The sequence below is a fragment of the Toxoplasma gondii genome, chromosome VIIa (genome assembly GCF_000006565.2).
Source record: "Toxoplasma gondii ME49 chromosome VIIa, whole genome shotgun sequence".
Classification (NCBI taxonomy): Eukaryota; Apicomplexa; class Conoidasida; order Eucoccidiorida; family Sarcocystidae; genus Toxoplasma; species Toxoplasma gondii.
In genome coordinates, this window is record NC_031474.1 from 2,689,150 (window position 1) to 2,710,735 (window position 21,586).

The 21,586-nt window shown below is 55.3% G+C and overlaps 2 protein-coding genes across 2 annotated transcripts; both read right to left on the reverse strand.

The window, feature by feature from the left end:
- Positions 1-1,247: 1,247 nt before the first annotated feature.
- On the reverse strand, positions 1,248-19,629 carry TGME49_203180 (leucine rich repeat-containing protein; the record flags this gene model as incomplete). The annotated part of the gene is made up of 11 exons (XM_018779243.1): positions 1,248-2,819; positions 3,247-3,384; positions 4,050-4,182; positions 4,850-5,993; positions 6,608-7,724; positions 8,076-8,450; positions 8,892-8,977; positions 9,479-11,388; positions 11,697-12,837; positions 13,433-13,618; positions 14,154-19,629. The coding sequence occupies 11 exons, from the start codon at positions 19,627-19,629 to the stop codon at positions 1,248-1,250; spliced, it is 13,278 nt and encodes a 4,425-aa protein (XP_018637365.1).
- Positions 19,630-20,177: 548 nt separating this feature from the next.
- On the reverse strand, positions 20,178-21,523 carry TGME49_203175 (hypothetical protein; the record flags this gene model as incomplete). The annotated part of the gene is made up of 2 exons (XM_018779242.1): positions 20,178-20,451; positions 20,985-21,523. 2 exons carry the CDS (start codon positions 21,521-21,523, stop codon positions 20,178-20,180), a joined length of 813 nt encoding a protein of 270 aa, XP_018637366.1.
- Positions 21,524-21,586: the final 63 nt, after the last annotated feature.

Here is a 21,586-nt window from a genome sequence, read left to right on the forward strand (position 1 = left end):
TGTCTCGTGCAATGCAGATGTAGATACCGTAGTGATGTGACGAGTAAACCTCTCACAATGCTAATACGACTGGTAGCAGCAATACATGCATTACGCGTAGAATGTAACCCACGAGGAATAAGGTGAGCGTCTGAGAACATCGAACTCCATAATTTTCTGCCTTCCTCATTCCATGTATGCATGCACTACGGTTGAACATTTACTTACATATATTTATATATATTTGAGTAGATGGTTCTGCACTTTATTTTAGGCAGAGTGAGAAAGCGTGCAGGCGTGTGGATGTTGGACATTGATGTACAAGCGAAATGTCTCCGGTCCATTTCTGAGGTGAAAACAAACTGACAAGAAGAGTTGGAGTCTTTGTTCTTGTTCTCTTTCTTTCTACTGATTTCTGGCCCCATCCTGCTGCCCAGAAAAGGACGAGTGTAGCCTTTGTGACTGGAAACGGTGAATCCACGCAAGGCACACCGGACAAGCGGGGTCTGTTCAGCCCCTCCTGGATCGCTCTACAGTGTAAAGTGCAAAGTGAACCCAGGAACGACTGAGAAACCCAGAGAGTAGGAAGGTCTAAAGGCGTTCTGAGACCTTTACTAAATGAAAGAAGACACTGTGACGGCGCGGGACTATGCCGTTACTAACTGGTGACGAAAACACAAGCATGTAATTTCGAGCCAAGTGTCTGTTAACCGACGCATGCGCCACTTTGACATGCACCTTGTAGCGTTTCCCCCATACGCACACATTGACAGATACATGTGTACACTGTATGAATATGCGCTTGTACATAAATATTTACGGACATTTTAGCAGACACAAATCAACGGCCCCAGGCTCATGAACCCAAGTCGGACAAATGTAGACCTACGTATCAATCTCCCTATATACAAATCTATGTCTGTCTCTCTATGTATATCGGTAGAGACTGTTCTGAAATCATGTGCCTTTGCAAATTTAAATCGAACACCTAAAAGACATGCATAAATGATCTTCTGGACGGAGGCCACTCTCTATTCCTGTCTGGAACTCTGAATGTGAAGGGAGGTTGCATTCTTTCTTCAAGTCCTTCTTCTCCCCTTCTTCTCTTGAGGTTGGAAAGCGAGACTCGCGCACAGATGACATCCACAGGCACGATTTCTCCTGCTCGCATGTCTCCCCACTTCTGGAGGAGACTGATCATCACCACTCCTGCTCTTGTGAGGACTCAAGCGTCTCCTTTCCCCGACGGAGGCCACAACGCAGTTCCCTCAGACAATCGAATAGAAGGCGGCGCAGGGTCTGCAGAGCTTGAGGCCGGCGACGGCCGAGTCGACGTCTCCTGCTGGCGGCTGACGTCCGGGCGTCTGACTTCTTCGACCTCTTCGTCGGCCTATATTCGGGGTTTTCGCATTTTGCGGAGACGCCGGAGCAATCGGCAGGGCCGCTCGGTGCAGCGTGGGTCGCTGGCGGGTCGCCAGGCGCCGAAGCACGTCGAGGCGTCGCCGCAGGCGGAAGAGCGGAACGTAGGCAAGGACTTGTTTTTGTTGAATCCAACTTGCATGCATGCGTGAGCGTTGGTGTTCGAGGCTCTGCAGCCGCGACACCCGATTGCGGCCTTTGTTTGCAGACGGACTCGCCAAGAGCGAGAGGCGGGAGCCCTCGTCTCCTCGCTGCATCGCTTTTTCGCTGTCTGCGAACTGCATGCGGGGACTGTCCGAGCGGTGAGGGGCAGTCGAGAAAAGAGAGGAGTTCGCCGACTCTGGACTGTCGCATGCGCCCTCCGTGAGTAGAGACTCTTGAAGTGTGTCGTCATCCTGCGTTGGGAAGAGAGGCAGAAAGTCTCGAGAGAGACCGCGCTTTGCCGCAAGCGACTGCGTCTCTACGCGACATTCCATTCCACTGTCAGCGTCTCTCGAGGTCCCCGCGTCCGGCGCCAGTGGTGCCAAACCGTTCGCGTTAACCCCCTCTGCGTTCTTCTCTCCTTCTTGTCTAAGCGAAGGGAACTGCTCTGTCGTCCCGCTGGCTTGCACCCGGCGAAAACCTGGAAACAGACTGCGGAGACTCGAGAAGGACTTGTGTCCCCTCTTCCCCCACCGGCGAGCTGTACATACACTTGAGGAATCGCGTTTACACGAACCTGCAGGGTCGGCTGTACATACACCTGACTCGGGAGGCTCGGTACGTCCTTGCAGAGCCAATGCCGTATGTCTTCGGAGGGGCGAAGTATTGCTTCTCCGAGACAGTGTGTATTTCCGCGAGGATTTGGCGAGCTGTCCAAAGAGGCCGGGGGACCGAAGCCAGACATGCGAAGAAGAAGAGGGAGAAGACGTATGACTGATCCCTCCCATATCGAGAGCGTCGCCTCGTTTCTGCCCAGGCCAATCCAGAGACGCAACTGCCGCAGGACGAAACTCTACAGACTGAGGCGCACAAGAGTTTCTCTCTTCTCCCTTCTCTTCTCTTCTTCTGTCGCCGCCTGCCGCACATCTCTCCTCGTCTTTTTCGTCAACGCTCCCCCTCTCTGCATCTCCTGGTGGCTGAGTGCCTGGAAACGATGAAGTCAAAGACGCCTGTTCGGCCGCAGTCAGGAAGGTTTCTCGGTCTTCAAGGCCGGCAATTTGCCCTCCCGTCTGATCGACAAGTTCCAGGTCTTCTGCCTCCTCTCTGACTGCCTGCGATTGCGAGTCCTGCTCCCCTGCTCTTCCTGTGTTCTCTCTGTCCCCTCGAGTCCCTTCTCGCCCCCATTCTCTCGCCCCCGCGTTGCATGCATCCGAAGACTCCTCAAGACTCGCTGTTTCCAAAACCGTCATAAGCGATTCCCCTGAGCTGTCTCCGCTGCTCTACAGAGTCAACACAGAAATCCGACAGAAAACAAATGCGCTAAACTTAAAGGGGCGAGCAACTGCCTTTGCTTGCATCTAATTGCAAGGGAAATAGCCATTATGACCCTCACACCATATATATATATATATTTATACATTAATATCAATATTGACGTACGTGTAGATGAATGGGTCTCTCTTGGAACAGGAACGGCAGTACATGCCTACCGACAGAAATACAAACGCATCCATGCAAAGACACATAAATATCTACACACCATAAATATGCATATATCTAAATTTATTCTCAAGGACTTGTTCACAGATACATACAAATTCGTGAGAACATGTATACGCCTACATGTGTAAAATGTATTTATCCCTATGTATAGAGATTGATAAATAAATAAATAAAAACGTATTGATTTCTTGGTGTTCTACTTACGTCTGGCGGAGTCGGCTCAGGCACCTCGTCGACGAGATCTCCGTGACACATTTCCGGTTTCGACGGAGTTTGAATATCATTTTCTTCCTTGCATGCAATTTTCTGCAGAGGCTGATACCCGGATCGAAGCTCGCAGATCTGAGGCAAAAATGCAGAAGGCACACTCCAAAACTTGCAAATGCAAAAAAAACTGGCTCCGAGTTCGCGGCTCTGAAACAGACGCCGAGGAACTAAGACATTTCCTAATGCATGCAACCGATTTCCACTCTGTTCCGAGGCGTCTGTACCTGCTCGTTTTGCATCTTGGGTGAGAGACATCTTCTCACCCAAACGAACAAAAAAGTCAAAATTGCTCTCCGTGTTCTCTACAGTCTCTCCGGCTCCCCCATTGCGTTCCTATAAAATATTGAATTTTTTTCATTTTTCTGTTTTCATTTGCAAGTGCATATACGCATAGACATATGCATATATTTATATATATACAAAGATACATTTGCTTATAAATATATATATATATATAAACATATATTATCGTCTGCATGCGTATGAATAGATGCGACGGATTGTTTTGGGCACGAGAGCCCGAGGCTGGAAAGAGCAGATCTGTGATTGAGCAAAACTCCTTTTCGGTAAACCAGGTGTAATTCACATGTAAGACGTTCATTTGAAGGTTGTGGAAGTATGTGGTTGCCTCTTAAATCGAGGAAGCGCCAGCTGTGAAGAGATTTCGTTTCAGTTCCTGAATTTCGTCTGCGTCCTTGCTTCTGTTTGAAAACTTGTCTGCGATCTTCGCGTCTCCTCACCGGAGACGAGGAAGAAGAACGAAGAAGCAACAGAGGCTTTCTGTGTGCCGCTTCCAGGTCGGGGAGAATTGGGACTGAAGGAGAGTGCTCGAGCGTAACGATGCATGCAGAGCAATAGAAAAATCCGCAGCACCTAAAAAAGAGAGAAGACCATACCAGCTCACTCCACACTTAGGCGCGGGCCGAGAGAGGTCTCTGACTGTACTGGAAGTAGGAGATCTCGTCAGGTCTTGAAAATGGCATTCGAACCATGATCGCAGATGGTTCACAGAGAATACCGTCTCGTCCGAGCAACGCCCGCCGTTGTTGAGAACAGAGACCATAGCTACACAACGCATGGTGATGAAGGAAAACGCACGAAGTTATCCGTGACCGGCGACCCAGAACATGTTTGAATTCTTTGAGAGAAATCCGAGCGTTCATTGATCGGTGCATGCGCTGTCGCTGCATGCAGATCCACCTGGCACTTTTCTCACACATGCGCGTATCCATTTTACCACTGCGGGCTTGATGGTTCTGTCCATCTCTCGACTGCATTGCCTGTTCACCGTCAAATCTAAACGCATGCGGCCTTGCTTTTCATGCGAACAGGTTCCGATAGTTGCATGCACGCGCATTGTCCGAGTGTCAGGCGGACAGGGCATCGCCTCGAACACAAGTAACGAAACCTCCGGAGAGACGAAGAAAGGCTGGAAAGAAGACCTGTTCAGATGAACCGCTCCTTCTACACTATTCTGCTTCTAGTTCAAGAGACATCTACACGTGGATAGAGACCGGAGCCGCTTCTCACATAATCTTACTCGCAAATGGCGCCCTCTGCGCCAAGGAGGAGATTAACTTCCTCAATGCATGCGCGAGACGGGGACAGCTCCGTCTGTTGCGTGCTGCATCGAGAAGCCCACTGCTGGGGCGCAGCTCTCTGAAGGCGAAAACCTCCCAAAGCGTCGCCGCTCCCTCCTCCTGATTTTCCAGAGCCTCTCTCGAGACTCTGGGGAGAGGCGCGAGGAGAGCAGCCAGACACAGAGGCTGAAGAGGGGGGCGAACGATGCGCTCCGCTGCTCTGCAAGGTGCAAGGAGTCGTGGAGAATGCGGAGGCAGCGGAGAAACATGCGGCAGCGCGACCCTCGACAGAGTCTGCGAGAGACAGCGTGGAAGACCGGGGGAGGCTAGAGTCGTTGAGGCGGATAGTGGCGCGGGGCGAGAGAGGAAGGAAAGAGGAGAAGGAGCAGCGGGAGAGAGAGGGAGAGCGGAAGAGCGATGAGATAGCTGACCTGAGCTCCTCGCTGGAAACTTCGTCGCCACAGTCGCTGCACGTTAAGAAGCAAGAAGACAAAGTCGAGACCCCCAAAATCGATGCCGCCGAGGCAGGGAACTGAGGGGAGGAACCCGCACAAAAGAAAAGAGAAGAGAAAGACGAAGAAGAAGAGGGAGACGAAAACTCGCCGTCGAGACCGCGCTGTTCACGGTGGACAACAGCGGCGCTCATGTCAGGTACGTCGCAGGCAAGAGAGGAAGAAACTGAGGAGGGGGAGACAGGCGAGGAAGCAGCAAAGAGAGGGTCGTGGGGAACCAGACCTTCCTCTGGTTGAGAGACCGCCTCTGCAACAGGCAGGAGAGACGAAGAGAAGGATCGAGTCACAGACGGGGATGCATGTAACTTTGCTTGCATCTCCGAGGGCGTTACCCCCCCAGAACGCAGACCGTCCAGCAGAGGTTCCGAGAGGACTCGCGCTGTCGCCTTCGACAGCGGAGACACGGGCGCGCCGGAACTCTCTCCTCGACTCAGAGATTGCTTCCACCCAAACGGAGACTGCACGGCCAGAGCGAAGGGAGAGATCGGAGAAGAAGAGGACGAAGCTTCTTCCAGGGGGAAGAGAGAGAGCGAGGACAGCGCAGCCGCGAAATGGGTGCGTAGGAGAGGAAGAAGAAGGACGTCCTCGGAGCCTGAGAGAAGGGGAGAAGAATGGAAAAAGCAGATGCAAACATGTTGGGCTGGAAAGTATCGTGCGACCGGGGTAGAGCACTGAAGAGAAAGCGTATCGATATACTTGCGTATTTGGATGCAATACGGGGAGGCATGCTCTCGGGTGCATGCGTTTGGATACACAGCGGAAAGGCGCTGATTCATACGAAGAAAATAGAAAGGGAGGATCTCGAAAAAAGGCAGACTGGGGAACGACCCCTCGACTGAGGAAAGAGGATGAAAGACAACTGACCGATAGAGACAGCCTCTTCAGAGTCGAGATCAAAGCTATTTGGTAGAAAGGACGTCTGGACGGACCTCTTGCAAGACGAAGAAGAAGACTGCCCAGAAAGAGACAGAGAGAAGATGAGGCAAGAGCAAGGGGGAGAACGAGCAAGAAGAGGAAGAGGAAGAAAAACACAGGAAGGAGAAGAGCGAGCAGACAGAGCACAAATCAGGAGAGGAAGAGCGAGAAGGACAAATGCATCGATGGACGAAGGCGAAAAGACGAGAGAACATCAGACAAGGAGAGATGCGAAAGCAACTGAGACTGTGTGTTGAAAACAAAGACCCTTCCGTTCTATATCACGCTTACTGCAGCTTGTTCTCGCGGCTCTCCTGGCGACTAACGTCAGCATTGCGAGAGCTTCGTCTTGGGTCTCCTGGAAAAGCGCTGGCACCTCGATGAAGGAACTCGCACTGAACGCCTTCTCTCCGGAAACCTCCTTTCGACTTCCGCCTTCCTCCGTCTTCTCATTTTCTCCACTCGTGGGCAGGCCCTGGGGTGTACGTACGCCAGAGGCAGTTCCCCTGGCGTCTCCGCGTCGCCTTCTTGCACCATCTGTTAAGTTGTCTTTTCCTATGAGACGCGCTGCGAGGCTCCAGAGACTTCTTGTCAGCGAGGTGACAGCAGCGCGACGATCTCTTAGGGGACTCTTTGGACGCAGACCATGTTTTGCGCTTCTCGGTCTTGTGATAAGGTCTCTGTCGAGCGTCAGCTCTGCCTTAACTCGTCCTTCCCTTTGTGCACTCTGCGTCCTTGAAGCTGACCCGCCAGTGGAAGGCTCTTCTTCTTTGCCCATTGTCTGTCTCCTTCGTCCGTAATGTTCGCCTCCACCGCAGCGTTCGCGCTCTTCGTCCACTGTCTCTGCTCTTCTCTTCTGTCGGGGCTTGGCTGCTTCCCCAGATCTTCCCCCCCTCCGAACGAGGAGAGAGAGAACGAGGCCGGCAGCCAGAACCGCAGGAGGCGGAAGGAAAGCCGATCTCAGCAGGAGAGACAGCGAACGAGCGTCAGCCTTCTGGACCGCTGTCGCGATAGCTTCCAACCGTGTGAGAAGCAGAATCTGTTCTTCGAGAGCAGAAGAGTCCCCTTCGTCCTCAGCTCCGGGCGCCGCCTCTCTCTCGCCTCGGCACACCGGGGAGGACAGGCAAGAGAAGCCTCTTTCCGGAGCTTCAACCTCCTCGACAGAAGAGAACGAGACGCGAGAGAAAGCCGACGTCAGAGAATGATAATACGGAGAAGCGGAGGAAGACGGAGAAGCGGAGGAAGACGGAGAGGAGGAGAAAGGCGAAGAGAAGGGAAGACACAGAATAGCATGTCCACTGACTGCACACGAGGGACATGAGACGAGAGGCTGATACAGCAGGCGAAGGAGAACCGGATAATGGCCTTCACGGACAGCTGCAACGACGCACTGAAGAAGAGCGAGGACCTGCAGACACACAGGCGCGATCAGAGGGAAGGCGAAGCAGATAAAGTCTCGAACCACGACACGGATAGAACTGGAGAGGGTCTCCGCCCGCGAAACAGGAGCAAAAAAACAATCGACAGAGAGGAGCAGGAACACAAGGACAACATTCAGACGAACGCGACGGGGCGGTAAAACGTGAGCAAAGACAGTCAGAGGCAATAGGGGACAGAGGAGGGGGACATGAGGCTGTCTCTTGCTGATTCCTCTCCCGAGCGAACCGGGAGCCTCCCTTTGGAGGACTAGGACTGCCTCCGCACAACATCTGTGAGTTCGGGAGTTCCCTGAGAACGAGGCTGCAGATGCGCGTCCTACCGTGGCGAACTGCGAACGGCGTCTCGTCGCTGTGTGTGCCTTCCCTTGTCCTCTCTGTGCTTCTCCAGGTTCCTCGATCTCCAGCCGTCCTTCACATCGGCAGGAATCCAGGGCGCAGTACAGAAGCATGTCACTCAGCAGGTGAAAGTCTCCACGCGAGCACGCAGCGAGGAGAGGAAAGACTCCTTCTCTGTTTCTCTGTCGCAGAAGGAGGCGCCGGGGGTCGAGCGAGACTTTCTCCGACGGACGACCAGAGGGCGGCGGGGACGACGAGGAGATGCTTGCCAACTCGCGGAAGTCCAGAGACATCAGAAAGTGGAGGAGATTTCGGCGAGAAAGCGAAGGCGAAGGAGTTGCCAAGCCGAGGAGAGAGTCCTGGAGAAAACGCATGCAGAGCGACTCGGCGACAAGGGATCGTCGGCTCACGCCTCGGTGGAGATCACGCCTCTCTGTTCATCAACCTCTAGGCGCATCACTTTCATGCCTTGGCTTGACTGAGCCAGAACATGAATTGTCCGTGAGGGGGAATCGAAGGGGGAAGAATTGCGAGAGAGGAGAAGACCGGCACAGTCGAAAAAGAGACAGGAGGGGAGAAGTCGGAGTCGAGACAGGACGACAGAGAGAGGAGAGCAGGAGCCGATGACGCGGAGAAAGGGAGAACGTCTCATATGCACAGGGAGTGTGGAGACGCGGGGGAACCTGAGAGAGCGATTGTGAGGATGACGCATATTTCTAAATTTTATTGACGAAGTGAAAACATGTTGTTGGATAGGCGAGAAGTGGAGAAGGCATGAAGTACGTTCTGCAGAAGCCTACCGCCGGCGAGATGCCTTTCGCGAGAAGAAGCAGAAGAGAGTCGTGGAGAAGAGGAGTGCGCATCAACAAGGCGCACCGTTTTTCTCCTGAGAAAAGAAAGATATTCACAGCAAAAACATGGAAAAGACAAAGCTCAAGACAGGTTTGACATTCCCCAAATGAACTACGTGTCTACCCTGCGCTAAGAGGCTGTCTATCCTTCGCTGTCGCGAAACCACGTAAAGGTCTCTGTATGGAGGAAAGGCGCACTGTCGCGCGCGATTTGCTTCCAGAGAAACCTTGGCAGACTAGACGAATTAGGAAGATTCACCAAGACAAGACCCCATCAGCACAGACACAGAGATAAATTGCACATGCTCACGAGACTCGACACACGAAGATGAATCCTTACATGTAGACAGCTAAACTTCTCGAGCGAAGCCGATCTCGATTCTCAATTGAAAAGAAAGTTCATCACTATCTCTCCTCAACACCAGAGAAGGAAACGAACGCAGAAGGCAAACGCTGCGCGTTTTTAGTCTCTCTCCATGAACATGAACGGATAGCGAGATATCGCGTGCAGTTCGGATCTCTGCATGCGTTCTTACTCGGCTGAAGGGTGTCGAAAATGAGGATCGCCAGATCTTCGTGTCCATGGGCGACGGCGAGCATCAGGAGACTGCATGCATCCTGATCAGCTCGTCTCGCTCGGCTGCGCGCTCTTCTTCGACGTTGTCTCGATATCGCTCCTGTTCTGTCTTCTGGGAGAAGTCCCCACTCTCGTTCTTCCTCTTCGTCGCCATTCAGCCTGTCCAGAGATGCGTCGCGAATGCGCATGACCTTGTCTGCAGAGGGAAGTATTTCAGAGGAAACAGCGAGTCTCCCAGACTCTTCTGTCTCTTCGACCTTTCCTCTCACGCCAGAAGCGATGCCTGGAGTGTGGGATCGACGGCCATTCGTTCGCGACGTCGAGGATGAATCTGCGCAAATCTCCGCTCCTCCGTTAGACCGACCCTTTTCCGTCCCTCTGCTGTGATTCCGGAAACTCTGCGAGCACGCGACGTTTTCGTTTCCTCTCTCTGTCTCGCTGCCGTCTGCCAAAAGCCTCGCAGCTTCCCCCCCAGTTCCGAAAGACAACGGGGCTGCGACAGCGAGCGAGCCGCCTTCCTGGAGCTCCGTTTGTCGGCCTTGACTGTCCCACTGCTGCTTTCTCTCTGCCCTCTGTTCCGCCGAGGTCTGCTTCTTCCTCGGGATCTCCAGATTCCTCCCCTCAGCGTTCAGAGGGTCGGCGGGGAGCGCGTCTTCGTTCGTGCAGCCGGAGCTGTCGCGTCGCCAGAGAGGCTCGCCGGAGCCTCTTCGGAAAACGTGGAGGAAGCCTCCATGGCAAAAGGCGCACTCGCTGTCCTCCCAGTCAATGGTTTTTCTGTCTCGCCTCTCCATTCGCCGGCCGCGCTGCGTAGAGAGCACGCCGTCGCTCGAGTGGTCCAACGCGGGTGCGTCGCATGCCGGACAGACCCCGGCGAGATCTGCATGCAGCGTCTCGTGGGGTGTACATACACCCCGGGAGCTCGGGGGAGTCTCTCTGCTCTCTCGAGAAGCGGAAGAGAGGAAGGACGGCGAGTCGCAGCGAGACGTGGAGGCGAAGGAGAAGGCCGGAGAGAAAGCTGCGACAGACGCAGAAGAGCACGAGGGAGAAGAGCGACGACTTCCGCGTTCGGCCGAGGCAGGACAAGGGGACTCCGGAGCGCTGGAAGGAGACACGGTTCGCGTCCGAAGCCCCGACGCCCGACCCTCTGGAGACAACTCGCGGCATGAACTGGTAGAGCTTCTCTCCTGTCCTCGACCTTTCCTCGTCGCTTCCCCGCGCTCTCCCATCTCTCGGCATTCGCGGCCGTTCGTACGGTTCCTTTCCTGCCGGATCCGTCCATCCCAGGCATCCTCCGGTTCCACGACTCTATCGTCGCTCGCAGACTCTCCTGGGGTGCGCGTACACCGTGGAGAGCCCGCTGGGCTGTACGGCCACCTCACTGTGCCGCGCCGCGCCCTTTGCGGCGCCTCATTCTCAAGAAAACACCCCAGCCGCATGTCTCGACAGTTGGAGAAAAGGGGGAGAAACGCAGCCGCTTTCAAGGAAACCAAGTTCTGCGAGAGAAGCGAAACCAAACGACAAGGTGGGCCTTCCACCGCTGCCGCTTCCAGCGCGTCCAGTCCCGAATGCAAAAGAGGTCGAGAGGCTCTCTGGACAAAACCGACAGGCAGCGAAAGCGACACCGGAGCAGAGACAGGAGACTGCGGAAGGACAACCGACCGAGGTGAGCTGACAGGGCGAGAGGAATGAGCAGAAGACGGCCAAGGACGAAGATCTGCTTTAAATGCGGAAGGGGAAAGCAGAGAATCCGAGATCGGAGGAGACAGGGCTCGAGCCGCTGCGAAGCTCGACGCAACTGCAGCGGAAAGCGACGCGCCGCTGTAGGCCTCCAGGACGCGCCGCTCTGCATCAAAGAGAGGCGCCCTAAGTCTGCGGAAAAGAAAACAGAGAAACGCTCGAAGCTGGAGAAGGCGGAAGCGACAAGCAGACGAGACGGAGAGGTGGTGACAGCGAAGAATGCAGCAACGGAAAGGAGACGCTTAGGACTTCCCCCCTGAGAGACAGAGACGGAGAAGAAGCGAAAAAAAGGACGGAGGTCGTAGCGAGGGAAAGATGAAGACGAAAACTGCGCGATACGTGGAGCTGAGTGTCAGCGCAAAAGAACTCACATTTGTACAACATTTGTAGAGAACAAAGAAGAAGGCGAGGGCGAGAAGGGATTGCAGTTATAAGCATACCTCTCGCAGGGGTCGTACAGTTCAGCAAATTTGTTTTGATGCACTCGATCTTTGGAGAGTTTTGGAACAGCCTGCCCCGCCGTCGGCTGTGCCGTTTCTTCGTGGGTGACTCTCGCCTGTCCTGGGGCGTCTCCTCCTCGCATTTCTCCTGTTTGCGTTGGCCTCTCTTCACCGTCTGCTTTGGCCACAGAGTCTGCAGCGGGTCTGTTCCTTCCTTCGCATACGACGTCGACTCGCGTCTCCCCACACTCAGTTGCGTATGCAGCTTCTTCTGCAGTCTCCTTCGCGCGGCCTGGCCAGGCGTCTTCTCGGCTGAGAGAGCGACTGACCTCTTCGACGATGGTCGACACGAGCTGCGGGGAGAGCGCGCCTGGCCAGGTCGACAGAAACGACGAAGCATGCGTTTCTTCGAACTCCGTCGTTTGGTCTCCTCCATTCGCGGACTCTCGTCGACGTACTCCCTTCGCCTGCTGCCGAGACGCCGAGAAGACAGGGTCAGACGTCGCTGTTTCTTCGCCTTCAGATGGTCTCTCTTCCAGCCTGGCTTCGCCGAAAAACTCGTCCTCATCCATCAGATCAATCCTCTCAGCGGCTGCGTCGCCTTCGGAGGAACGCAGGAGAAAGTAATGCCCTTCCTTGTCGGCGCTTCCTCGATCCTCCAGAAGCGAAGGAGCTCCCTGGGCAGGAGTCTCGCCGACGCTCCCTCCCTCGGTGGGAGACACAGAGACAGGGAGAGGAAATGTCGGCGATACAGACGACGACGCAGAGGGTACAGAAGCTGAGGAAGATGAAGAGACAGAGGCTGAAAAAGGAGAAGAAGAAGTGACAGAAGCTGAGGAAGAAGAAGAGACAGAGGCTGAAAAAGGAGAAGAAGAAGAAGAGACAGAATCTGAGGCACAGGATAGAGAGAGAACGTGAGGACTCATAAGGGGGGTCGCGGAGTCCTTTTGAATCTCGGCATGCGACGGAGAAGAGAACGAGGAGGGAGACTGTGAAGCAGCGACTGGAAAAGAGGAAGAAGGAAAGGAGGAAGGATAGAACGGATCAGGAGATCCGTTGGGCTCCACCCAACAGACAGATCGTGTTACAGCGGGTTCCTGGCGATGAGACGCATGCAGGCGGAAGCGCTTGGAGAAACAGGCTGTGGAAAAAATTCAGAGACATGTCACTGAGCCTCAAGGTATCTCGTCTTCATCGACGACTTGATTCCGAAGCACGACATCGAAACAGACTGCTTCTCTTGAGAGTCCTTGGCCTCATCCTTCTCCTGCCCTCAACAATTCCTCAACACACGGGGGAAGGCGCTCTTCCCTACAAGCCTAGAACCTGACGCTACACTGTCTCCGCTTCTCGTTTCTCTCTCCCTCTCCGTATATAAAATGTATCTATCTATCTATCTATCTATATATATATATATATATATATTTGTCTTTATACAGATACACGTATGAATTTATATATACATATATATATATATATATGAATTTCGTTTTCTCAGCATGTAAAAGAGAATGGCCGCCGTCTGGATGACGCATGACGCCATTCCGATGTCTTGCCTTTCCGGGAGGATTTCCTTAGAGGCAGCCCCACACGGCAGAGCCCAGTCTCCTTCCTTCAGATGTCTCTCCCAACATCATACCGGATTGCCTTCGCTCTTTCGGTCAGCACTGAGGGAAGGACAAATGCGTGCAGCAAACAGTCTGGCTCTTGATGTCTCCTTTACCATTTCAACTTACAGCGAGCTGTGCGGTGAGTCACTCTCCAGAGATCAGCCTGATGTTGATGAAAAAGCGTCCTGTCGATCGCTTGCTGGTGCTGTCCCCTAGCCACAGCCTGGCAACAGCGGCCCTGCCGATTCCAGACTGAAACACTGGCTCCGCCGTCCAGAAGCTGCTGCACCACCTTCACATTCCCTGCATGCGCTGCAGAACAAAGAAACGGATACTAAAAAGTACACAAGTGCATGTATATATATATATATATAGACATACTTATAATTATACGTGTACCAACTGCATATATATATATATATATATATATAAACTTCCGACGGCGCTTGCGGGAATGTCTGAACTGTCTAGCCAAGTGTATGTATACCTGAGTTCGTGACTGTGGCATTCATCAAACGAGAAGTAGTCCCCGTGTGTCCGCCTGCCGCCTTTTTCAATCCACCTGAAACTTCCGTCCTTCCATTTATATATATATATATATATATGTATGTATATTTACACCTGAATGCAGCGACATAGCTGCTGACATATATTGGTATGTCCTCGAGTTCATGTATACGAAAGTCCGAATACATGGATATATGTATATGTGTGTATGTGTAGAGAGGAACCACAAGTTGGTCGACGCGCTGAGGCGTCGCAACATGTCATGAGCAGTTTTGGATGCTGGAAATCTTCTTCACTTGACTGGGACTGAACAAGACAAGATGAACGGGAAGCAACCGACCTGCAAGGTGGAGAGCCGTCCAGAGGTGCGTGCCGCCTCTTAGGTTGAGGTCGAAGGTGAATGGGCAAACGAACTTGAGTGATGTGTATTGGAGAATGTCGAAATCTCCAGCTTCCGCGAGAATGCCTGCCGGGAGCACTTCGTCTTCGTTCCATGTTGCGTTCTCTCTTGGATAAAGGCTTTCTGCTTCGCCGTTGACTTCCCGACGGAGTTCTTCGCTTCTTCTCGCCAGAGCAACGACTGCAGCCGTCACGGCCTCTGCCGCAACGACTCCTGCCGAGGAGGTCTGCAGCTGCTGCCACAGAAAACGAAGGCGAGCTTCGTCCCTGCCATAGACACAACTGGGAGATCTCTTGCGTCCAGAAGGAGAACTCGGCCGAGAGGCCTCCTTCTCCTCTGCCTCGGTAGTCTTCGTTTTCGCGCCTTTCCTCTCCTCCGTTTCCTCTGTTCCCTTCCGCCCTCTACGCTGTCTACTCGCTTCTCTCTCTCGCAGGGCAGAACGAAGCGCTGGCGACTGAGACGCAGCCACAAGAAAGGGATTCACCATGAGACTCGAAGAGGAAGAGGAGGAGGCAGCAGTAGAAGAAGAGGAAGAAGAGGAAGAAGCAGAAGAAGAGGAAGAAGAGGAAGAAGAAGAGGAAGAAGAAGAAGTTTCGTACGGACAGGTGTTTGAGTTAGACAACCCATGCGCGCATTCGCTTCCTCCACTGCTTTCCCTCTCTGAAGTCTTCTCTCTCGCTGTCGTTGCCTGTTTTGCCACGGCCGCTTCTGCCTGAGATCCGCAAGACTGGCGCGGAGTCTCGTTTTCCCTGTCTCGTCCGCGTCTCCAATCAACCCACATGTCTCCGGACGGCACCCCCTCCCGCCAGAGGGGGGATCTCTCAGCCTCCTTCCAGTCGCTTGTGTCTGCCCGCGTCTCCTTCCTCGCTCCCTGGACTGCCGAGGAGAGGCAGGAGGACCCAGCTTCGGCGGCTCGCGTGTACAGTCGGGTCGCTGCGAGCAAACAGCTGGTGGGCGCGAGGAAGTCGGCGCGCTCTGCATGCTCGCAAGTCCCCCTGAGGCAGCGCGGCGGCGTCAGGAAGGACAGCTCCGCGGAAAACCACAGCGCAAAGATTTGCCCTCGCCGAGCCGCCAAGTGCATGGCTCCCCACCTGTCGTTGTTCAGCTGGTTGGCGCGAATGCACAGACGAATCTCAGAAGAAAGCAGAGCAGAAAACGACCTGGGGAAGCGAGCGAACGAAGGCAGAAGGTGAGCAGAAGAAGAGGAAGAAGAGGATGAAGACGACCCAGGGACGACCCGAGACGAGAGAGAAGGCGAGGATGCCTGGGCGTATGTGGGTGCTCTTTGGGCGTCCGACCATGCGTTTTCGTTTCGTTTGTTCGCAGCGGACTCAGTGGTGCCGTCCTCGAGAGACATCGCGGGCAGGAGCAGAGGGAGGCTGTGCGCGTCCTTGCCCTCTGCGTTCGGATGGCGAAGAAGAAGAAGACCGACTTCCACAGCAGCTGGCAGAGGCTCTCCAAGCAGCGCGAGGAAGTGCAACCGAGCTCGAGAGTACTCGCTCTTTGTCTCTCTCTCCCGAGTCCTGGAAGGCGGAGGAGCAGATGGATTCGGACTGCCGGACTCGCCTCCCGAGGAAAACGCTCGCACACAAGAACTCGCCTCCTCTCCCCCGCTACAGCCCACGCTCTTGGGTCTCTCGGCCTTTCTCTCGCAACTCGTCTCCTCCTCATCATTTCTCTCCTTCCCTCTCGAACTCGCCGCCTCGACGCGTCTCCGAGTTGGACCGAGAAATGAAGAAGAGGAAGGCGCGGATGAAGGAATGCGAGGAGGACTTGACGTAGAAAAGGAGGAGAGAGCAGCGGGGCTGGCTCTGCGTCGTTGGGAGCTTCTCAGCGTCTCGAGGACAGCTGGGTCTAGGTCCGGACAGCCTTTGTCGAAAACGGAGAAAAGCACATGCAACGCAGTGTTTCCGTCCGCGTCGACCGCGGTCGGGTCTGCTCCCGCATGCAGCAGAAGCGCACACAAAGAAAAGTCGAACATGACAGTTGCGACATGCAAAGGCGTTCCGTAAGTCCCTGCCCCAGAATTCAAGAGGTGATACGCCGCCAGCACCCGCCGCTGAAACACAGAGAGCTCTCCACTCACAGGGCAAGAAGGAGAAGCGGCAGAGCAAGGCGGGAGATTGAGACTCGATGACGTGGACCGGTGTTGGGAGACTCCAGGCACTGGATAGGGAAGAAGAAGAAGAGTGGATCCGAGGGACTCTGGATGAACGGCCGCTCGATTTTTCGCGCTCTTATCGTCGCGCGCCTTTGCCTCCGTTGTCTCCAGACGCGTTGCAACAGCTCGCAGCCGTGCTGCGGCCTCCTCCGCGAGGAGGGCAACGAGGTTGAACTGGTTCTCTTTGACGGCCAGGAAGAGCGGCGAAGCCGCGTCCGCGTCGAGGGCGTTGAAGTCTGCCGGCAGACCCCGCAGCAACGCACGAGCGACGCCTTCATGGCCATCCAAAGCCGCTACATGTAGGCGCGTCCTCCGCATCGCGTCTCGCGCCAGAACGACGTCGGCGGCGAAGGCCTGGGCAATCGAACGCCGGACTTCCACCACACAGAGAGAAAACAGGAGGGCGGAAACCCCGTGAGGCAGCGAAGAGGAAAACGCAGCCGCGGGGAACAGATGCACAAGAGACGAGAGAGAGGACGAGCTAGAGGAGGACCAAGGCGAGGAGGGAGAAGGAAAGGAGGAAGACAAGCCTGCTGGGCCGTTCAAGGCAGAAAGGAGGTGACGAGCCTTCGCGAGGAGACGAGGCGCAGGGTTCGTCTCTGGACACACCCACTCGGCGACATCCGTGGAGAAGAAGTGAACAAATTCCAGAAAGGAAATGCAACAGGGACATGCGGAAGAGAACGGCGAGTTTGAAGAAGCCGCCGAGGAAGGCGACGAAGAAGAGATCGAGGCTGGAAGGAGGAGGGATGCGGGGGTGCTTGCCAAGTCCGTACCCAGCCAAGGAGCGAGTGGAGCAGCTTCTTGTCTGTCTCGCGAGGCGAGAGAGGCAACAGCGAACAACTCCGTCTCTGTCCGCGTTCCTTCCTCCAAGCTGCTTCTCTCAGCTGTTCCGGCCTGCATGTTTTCCACCATCTGGGCAAATCGAGAGCACGGTTGAGACCCACAGAGAAGCAGGCGGTCCTCGTGAGGCCTCAAGCCAGAGCCTGAATCGGTTTCCCCTGTCTGCAAGGCAGCGTTTCCAAGGTGCGCATCTGTGGATCTGGCATGCATGCGACTCCCGAGCTCTCCAGATTCGCCAGCTCGTCCACCGTGCTTCCCCGCCGCCTCCGCCTCGCATGCATCTCCTCCTCCCTGCTTCCGAGCAGAAGGTCGCTCGGCTTCCCCTTCAGCTGCCGCTTCCACTTTCCGAAGCAGCGCCGCAGCCTGTGCATGCAACCACGCTTCCAGAGCCCGCAGTCGAGAGAGGAACTGGCGCATGAGAGAGCCGCGAACGACGCGGGGAAACGGCGGCGAGGTGTATCTGAGCCAGTCGAGCGAGAGCGTTCGGAGACGTGGAAGTCGGTGGAGCCCCAGAGGCAAAAGAGTGAAGACATTGCAGTCTACATGCACCTGAACCAAGTTTTCGAAAAACACTCCAGACGCGTTCGCTCCAGATGGACCTGGAGAAGAACAGAGAAGGAACGAAATGTCCCCGAGGAAGTTGCAGTCGACGCGAAGCTTCCGCAGAGGCGAAGCTCCCTTCTCTGCGCCTCTTTCGTCTCTCCCTCCCTGCTTCTCGTCTCTGGACGGCGCATCCCTGTTCGCTTCCTCTGAATCTCGAGGCGCGTGCAAGGCGTCTCGGGGTCGCGTTGCTGTCTTGGACTTCTGATCGTCGAGGCGTCTGTTCTCCAGCGCCGCGCTGGGGAAAATGGTTAGGAAATTCGAGCTCAGCGAGAGCTTCTTCAGCGCCGGGAGAGTGAGGACAGCGGACGGCACGGCCGTCAGGACGTTTCCGTCGAGCAGAAGCGTCTCCAGGTGTACGAGGCAGTCGATAGATTCTGGAAGGGCAGCGATGTTGTTTGATCGCAAGTCCAGCACTTGGAGCGACGGCAAGAGCGAAAAGAAGCCGCCTGCTGGCGCCTCCAAAGGCCTCGCTGCGACGTCGCGCCTCTGGGAGTCCGAGAAAAGGCTTCGCTTCTCTTCGCCGTCCGTTGTGCCGCTCTCTGATTCGTCCGCCGCTCGATCTCGATCAGAACGACGCGCGTCGTCCACCTCTGCAGCTGCATGCACGTAGAAGTCCGGCGCGAAGTGAGAAACTCCGCAGTCCGAGGCTCGGAGTTCGAGGACAGAGAGACCCTCCAGAGGCAATCCCCAGACGAGCTCTGGACTCAAGCACGGACATCCTTCTCCTCGGAGTGCTGGAGGTTGGCCTTCTCGTCCGGCCGCGCCGCATCCACCTTGGAATCCGAGAGAGGTCGGCAGAGACGAAGTCGGCAGAGACGAAGTCGACTCAACAGGAGACAGTCTCGAAATATGGAGGACGCACGCGCTCTCGTCCGCGGCTCTCGGGGAACCCCGCGGCTCCGCAGAGGGAGTCCTCGCTCCGCAGCCTCTCTCTGGACTCGAACGGTGTCTTTCAGCAAACAGCGAGGCCGCGCTCGGCACCGCAAGTCTCAGCTGCTCCCTCTCTGCGGGAACGTCGAGTTCCTCCTCGCTTTCTTCATGGCGCCGCTTCCGCTTCTGGAGCGACACTACAACAGTCGGCTTCTCAAGGGTCTCAGAGTCAACCGACGAAGCGGATGAAGACGAGAAGACGGAGACGCACTTTCCAGGAAGGCGCAAAGGGAAGTAAACCGAGAGAGAAGCCGCGGGAGTCGTCAGGCCACCCGAGTCCTTCTTCGCCATGCGCTGCACCTGATCCCAAGACTTGGTGTACAAGAACTGCTTTCGCCGCCGGAGTCTCGCAGAGTGAGGAGTCACTCCCTCGCCCTGGGGAGGTTGAGGAAGACTTGCCGTCTTCGCGTCGCCAGACACGGCGGGGAGGGTCCGCAGCTTTTCTCCGCAGCTTCCCGGCGCTTCCTCGCTCCTTCGATCCGAGGACGGACGCCCGGAAGACGGTACCGACATCAGGAAAGCCTTCCCCTCGGCCTTCGAATCAACAGACACCCCACTGCCCGAGAGCTCAACCGCCGACCCTTGGCCAGGTGTACGTACACCCGACGGCTGAGACGCGACGACGGCAGGCACGCAGCGCACGCGCGGCGGCGGCGAGCGGTCGCAGCGAGCCTCGCATGCGCTCTCTTCTGCGGATTTCTGGGAGGAAAGAATGTCGCGATAAGATACGATTTTTGAGTCTGGTCTCGCGGCTTCTCCGACGGCGCTGGAGCGCGAAGCGGAAGAGGGAGAGACGGGAGCCGAAACCGCGTCCGACGACGCGGTGAAGGTCCCTAGATCTCCCTCCTCGGAAGGCTGCTGCAAGACGCGTTGCCACATGGCGGCGAGGCTGATACTGAGGCAAATAGAGACATGGAATCGAAGAAAGGGTCTCGGACTTGGCAGAGGCTCTATCACTCGCTGCGATGCTGAATTCCCTCTCTCTCCTCTTCAGTCTAACAAGGTCAGCGGGGAAACGGGTCGGCTTCTCGCGTGCGGTTTTGCGGTATTGGAGAGGCTCGACCGAACGAAGTAGAGGAAACGCCTCTCTGGAGTCCTCGGCGGTACTCCCAAGTGTATATACACCTCGACTCGGAAGCGGAAACTCGGTGGATGTCGTCCATCTGAAAAGCCGCTGCAGTAAAGTGCCACGACAGCAAAGGAGCGCCTACAAAAACCGCAGCGGACGAACCGTGTTTGCGTTGATTTGAGGCAGGTGCTCCCGCAGACTGCTACAGGGCAAGGCGGGCAGACGCCATTTGAGTTTTTCCTCACAATGAAAGGCTAAAGAACTTTATCGAATTCGTTGCCAAAACGCCTTTCTGCGCCTGCAGAAACAGCTCAAAAACCTCGCAGAGAGAGCCGCCGGCTCTGCGGAGTCAACGCGCCTAAAAGCGCCTGAGGTCAATGGACGGGCAGGACACAGCAGGGCACAATTCATGGCTCGTAAGCGTAGGACAGACCTTGAAACGAGGCCCAAGACTTCGTTCAATCGAGTACCCTAGTACCGTTCGGAACGAATCGCACCTCTTCGCGAAACGCACGATCCTCAGTAGTTGCCGGAAATCCTCAAAGGCATCCAGTCTCCTCGCTCGAACTCGACTGCAGGACCGTTCTCCGCCGAGGTCTGATTGTTTCTTGCCAAAGGTAATCGAAGTTCCTCTAGAGACGCACAATGCACAGTCTGGCTCGAATCCGCACAGAGACGTCAGGTGCAGGGGCATTAAAGAGAAGCGGGAGTGAGAGGTTGAACGTGTAGAGAAAAGGGGAAGAATTGAGTTTTCCAAGAGCCGGAACAGTTCGGTGCTACTCTCGAGAGGACTGGCAAGGCAGCGAGGGACGAGGCGGCGACCTGGGGTGGCGGCTGACCAGTGAAGAGCAGCCGGACGGATTGCACAGCACGAGGCCTTCTCAGAGCGACTTTGCCAAGCGGTTGACAAGGAGTGGAAATGAGAAAAAAGAATTGAAGGCAACGGAAGGAACCCTAAGAAAGCTCAAAACTTGCGCTAGACGGGAAGAACGGTGAGCTGGAGAAGAGGCGCCAGCCGACGAAAAGGAGCACGGCGACTAACCGCGAAAACACTAGCCACGGAGAGAGTGGAATCTCAGGAGAAGATGAAGACAAAGCATTTTAGAAGAACTCGAAGAAAAAGAGGTCTAGCTCGTGAGCAGAAAACGGGAACAAGGAAGCTCACTCGATATGTTGTGCTGTGCCAGAAGACACTTTTCGAAGGGGAGCAATTTCCGGTGTACGTCCACTGGAGGTGGGGACCCGCGTCTGCTTTACATGCAACTTTTTCCTCAAAAACAAGCGAGTCCTTCTATGAGAGATCCCTTTTTGGAAAAGGAAAACCAACGGCCAAGCGTCAAGAGCAGCGCCGCGACCCGAGGCCTCTTCGGACGTCCTTGGCTCTCGGCGTCCACCCTCGCGGGAGGCGGGCGCCCCCTCGCTCCCTCGGTATCGGGAAAAAGCGCCGTTTCGAGAGGCGCTTCCATTTTCTGGACTCTGGCTACAGTGGTTTTCTTCCGCGCTTCTCGAGACTCCCTTTTCTCGAGAGGAACGCGGCTTTAAACCGCTAGAATTCCAGCTGCCTGTCCTACGTGTCCTCCCGCCTCTCTCGCGTCTAGCGAGGAGTCTGTGCCCCCAGCTGTTCGCGGGAGAGGCAGGGAGGCGAGCGTTTGCCTCTCCTTCTTGGTTAAAAGACCATTCTTGTCTCGAAAAAAAGGAGGACATTTGAAGGGGACATTGACGGCGCCTCCGGCTCCGTGTGCAGCGGCCTTCTGCTTGCCTCGTGAC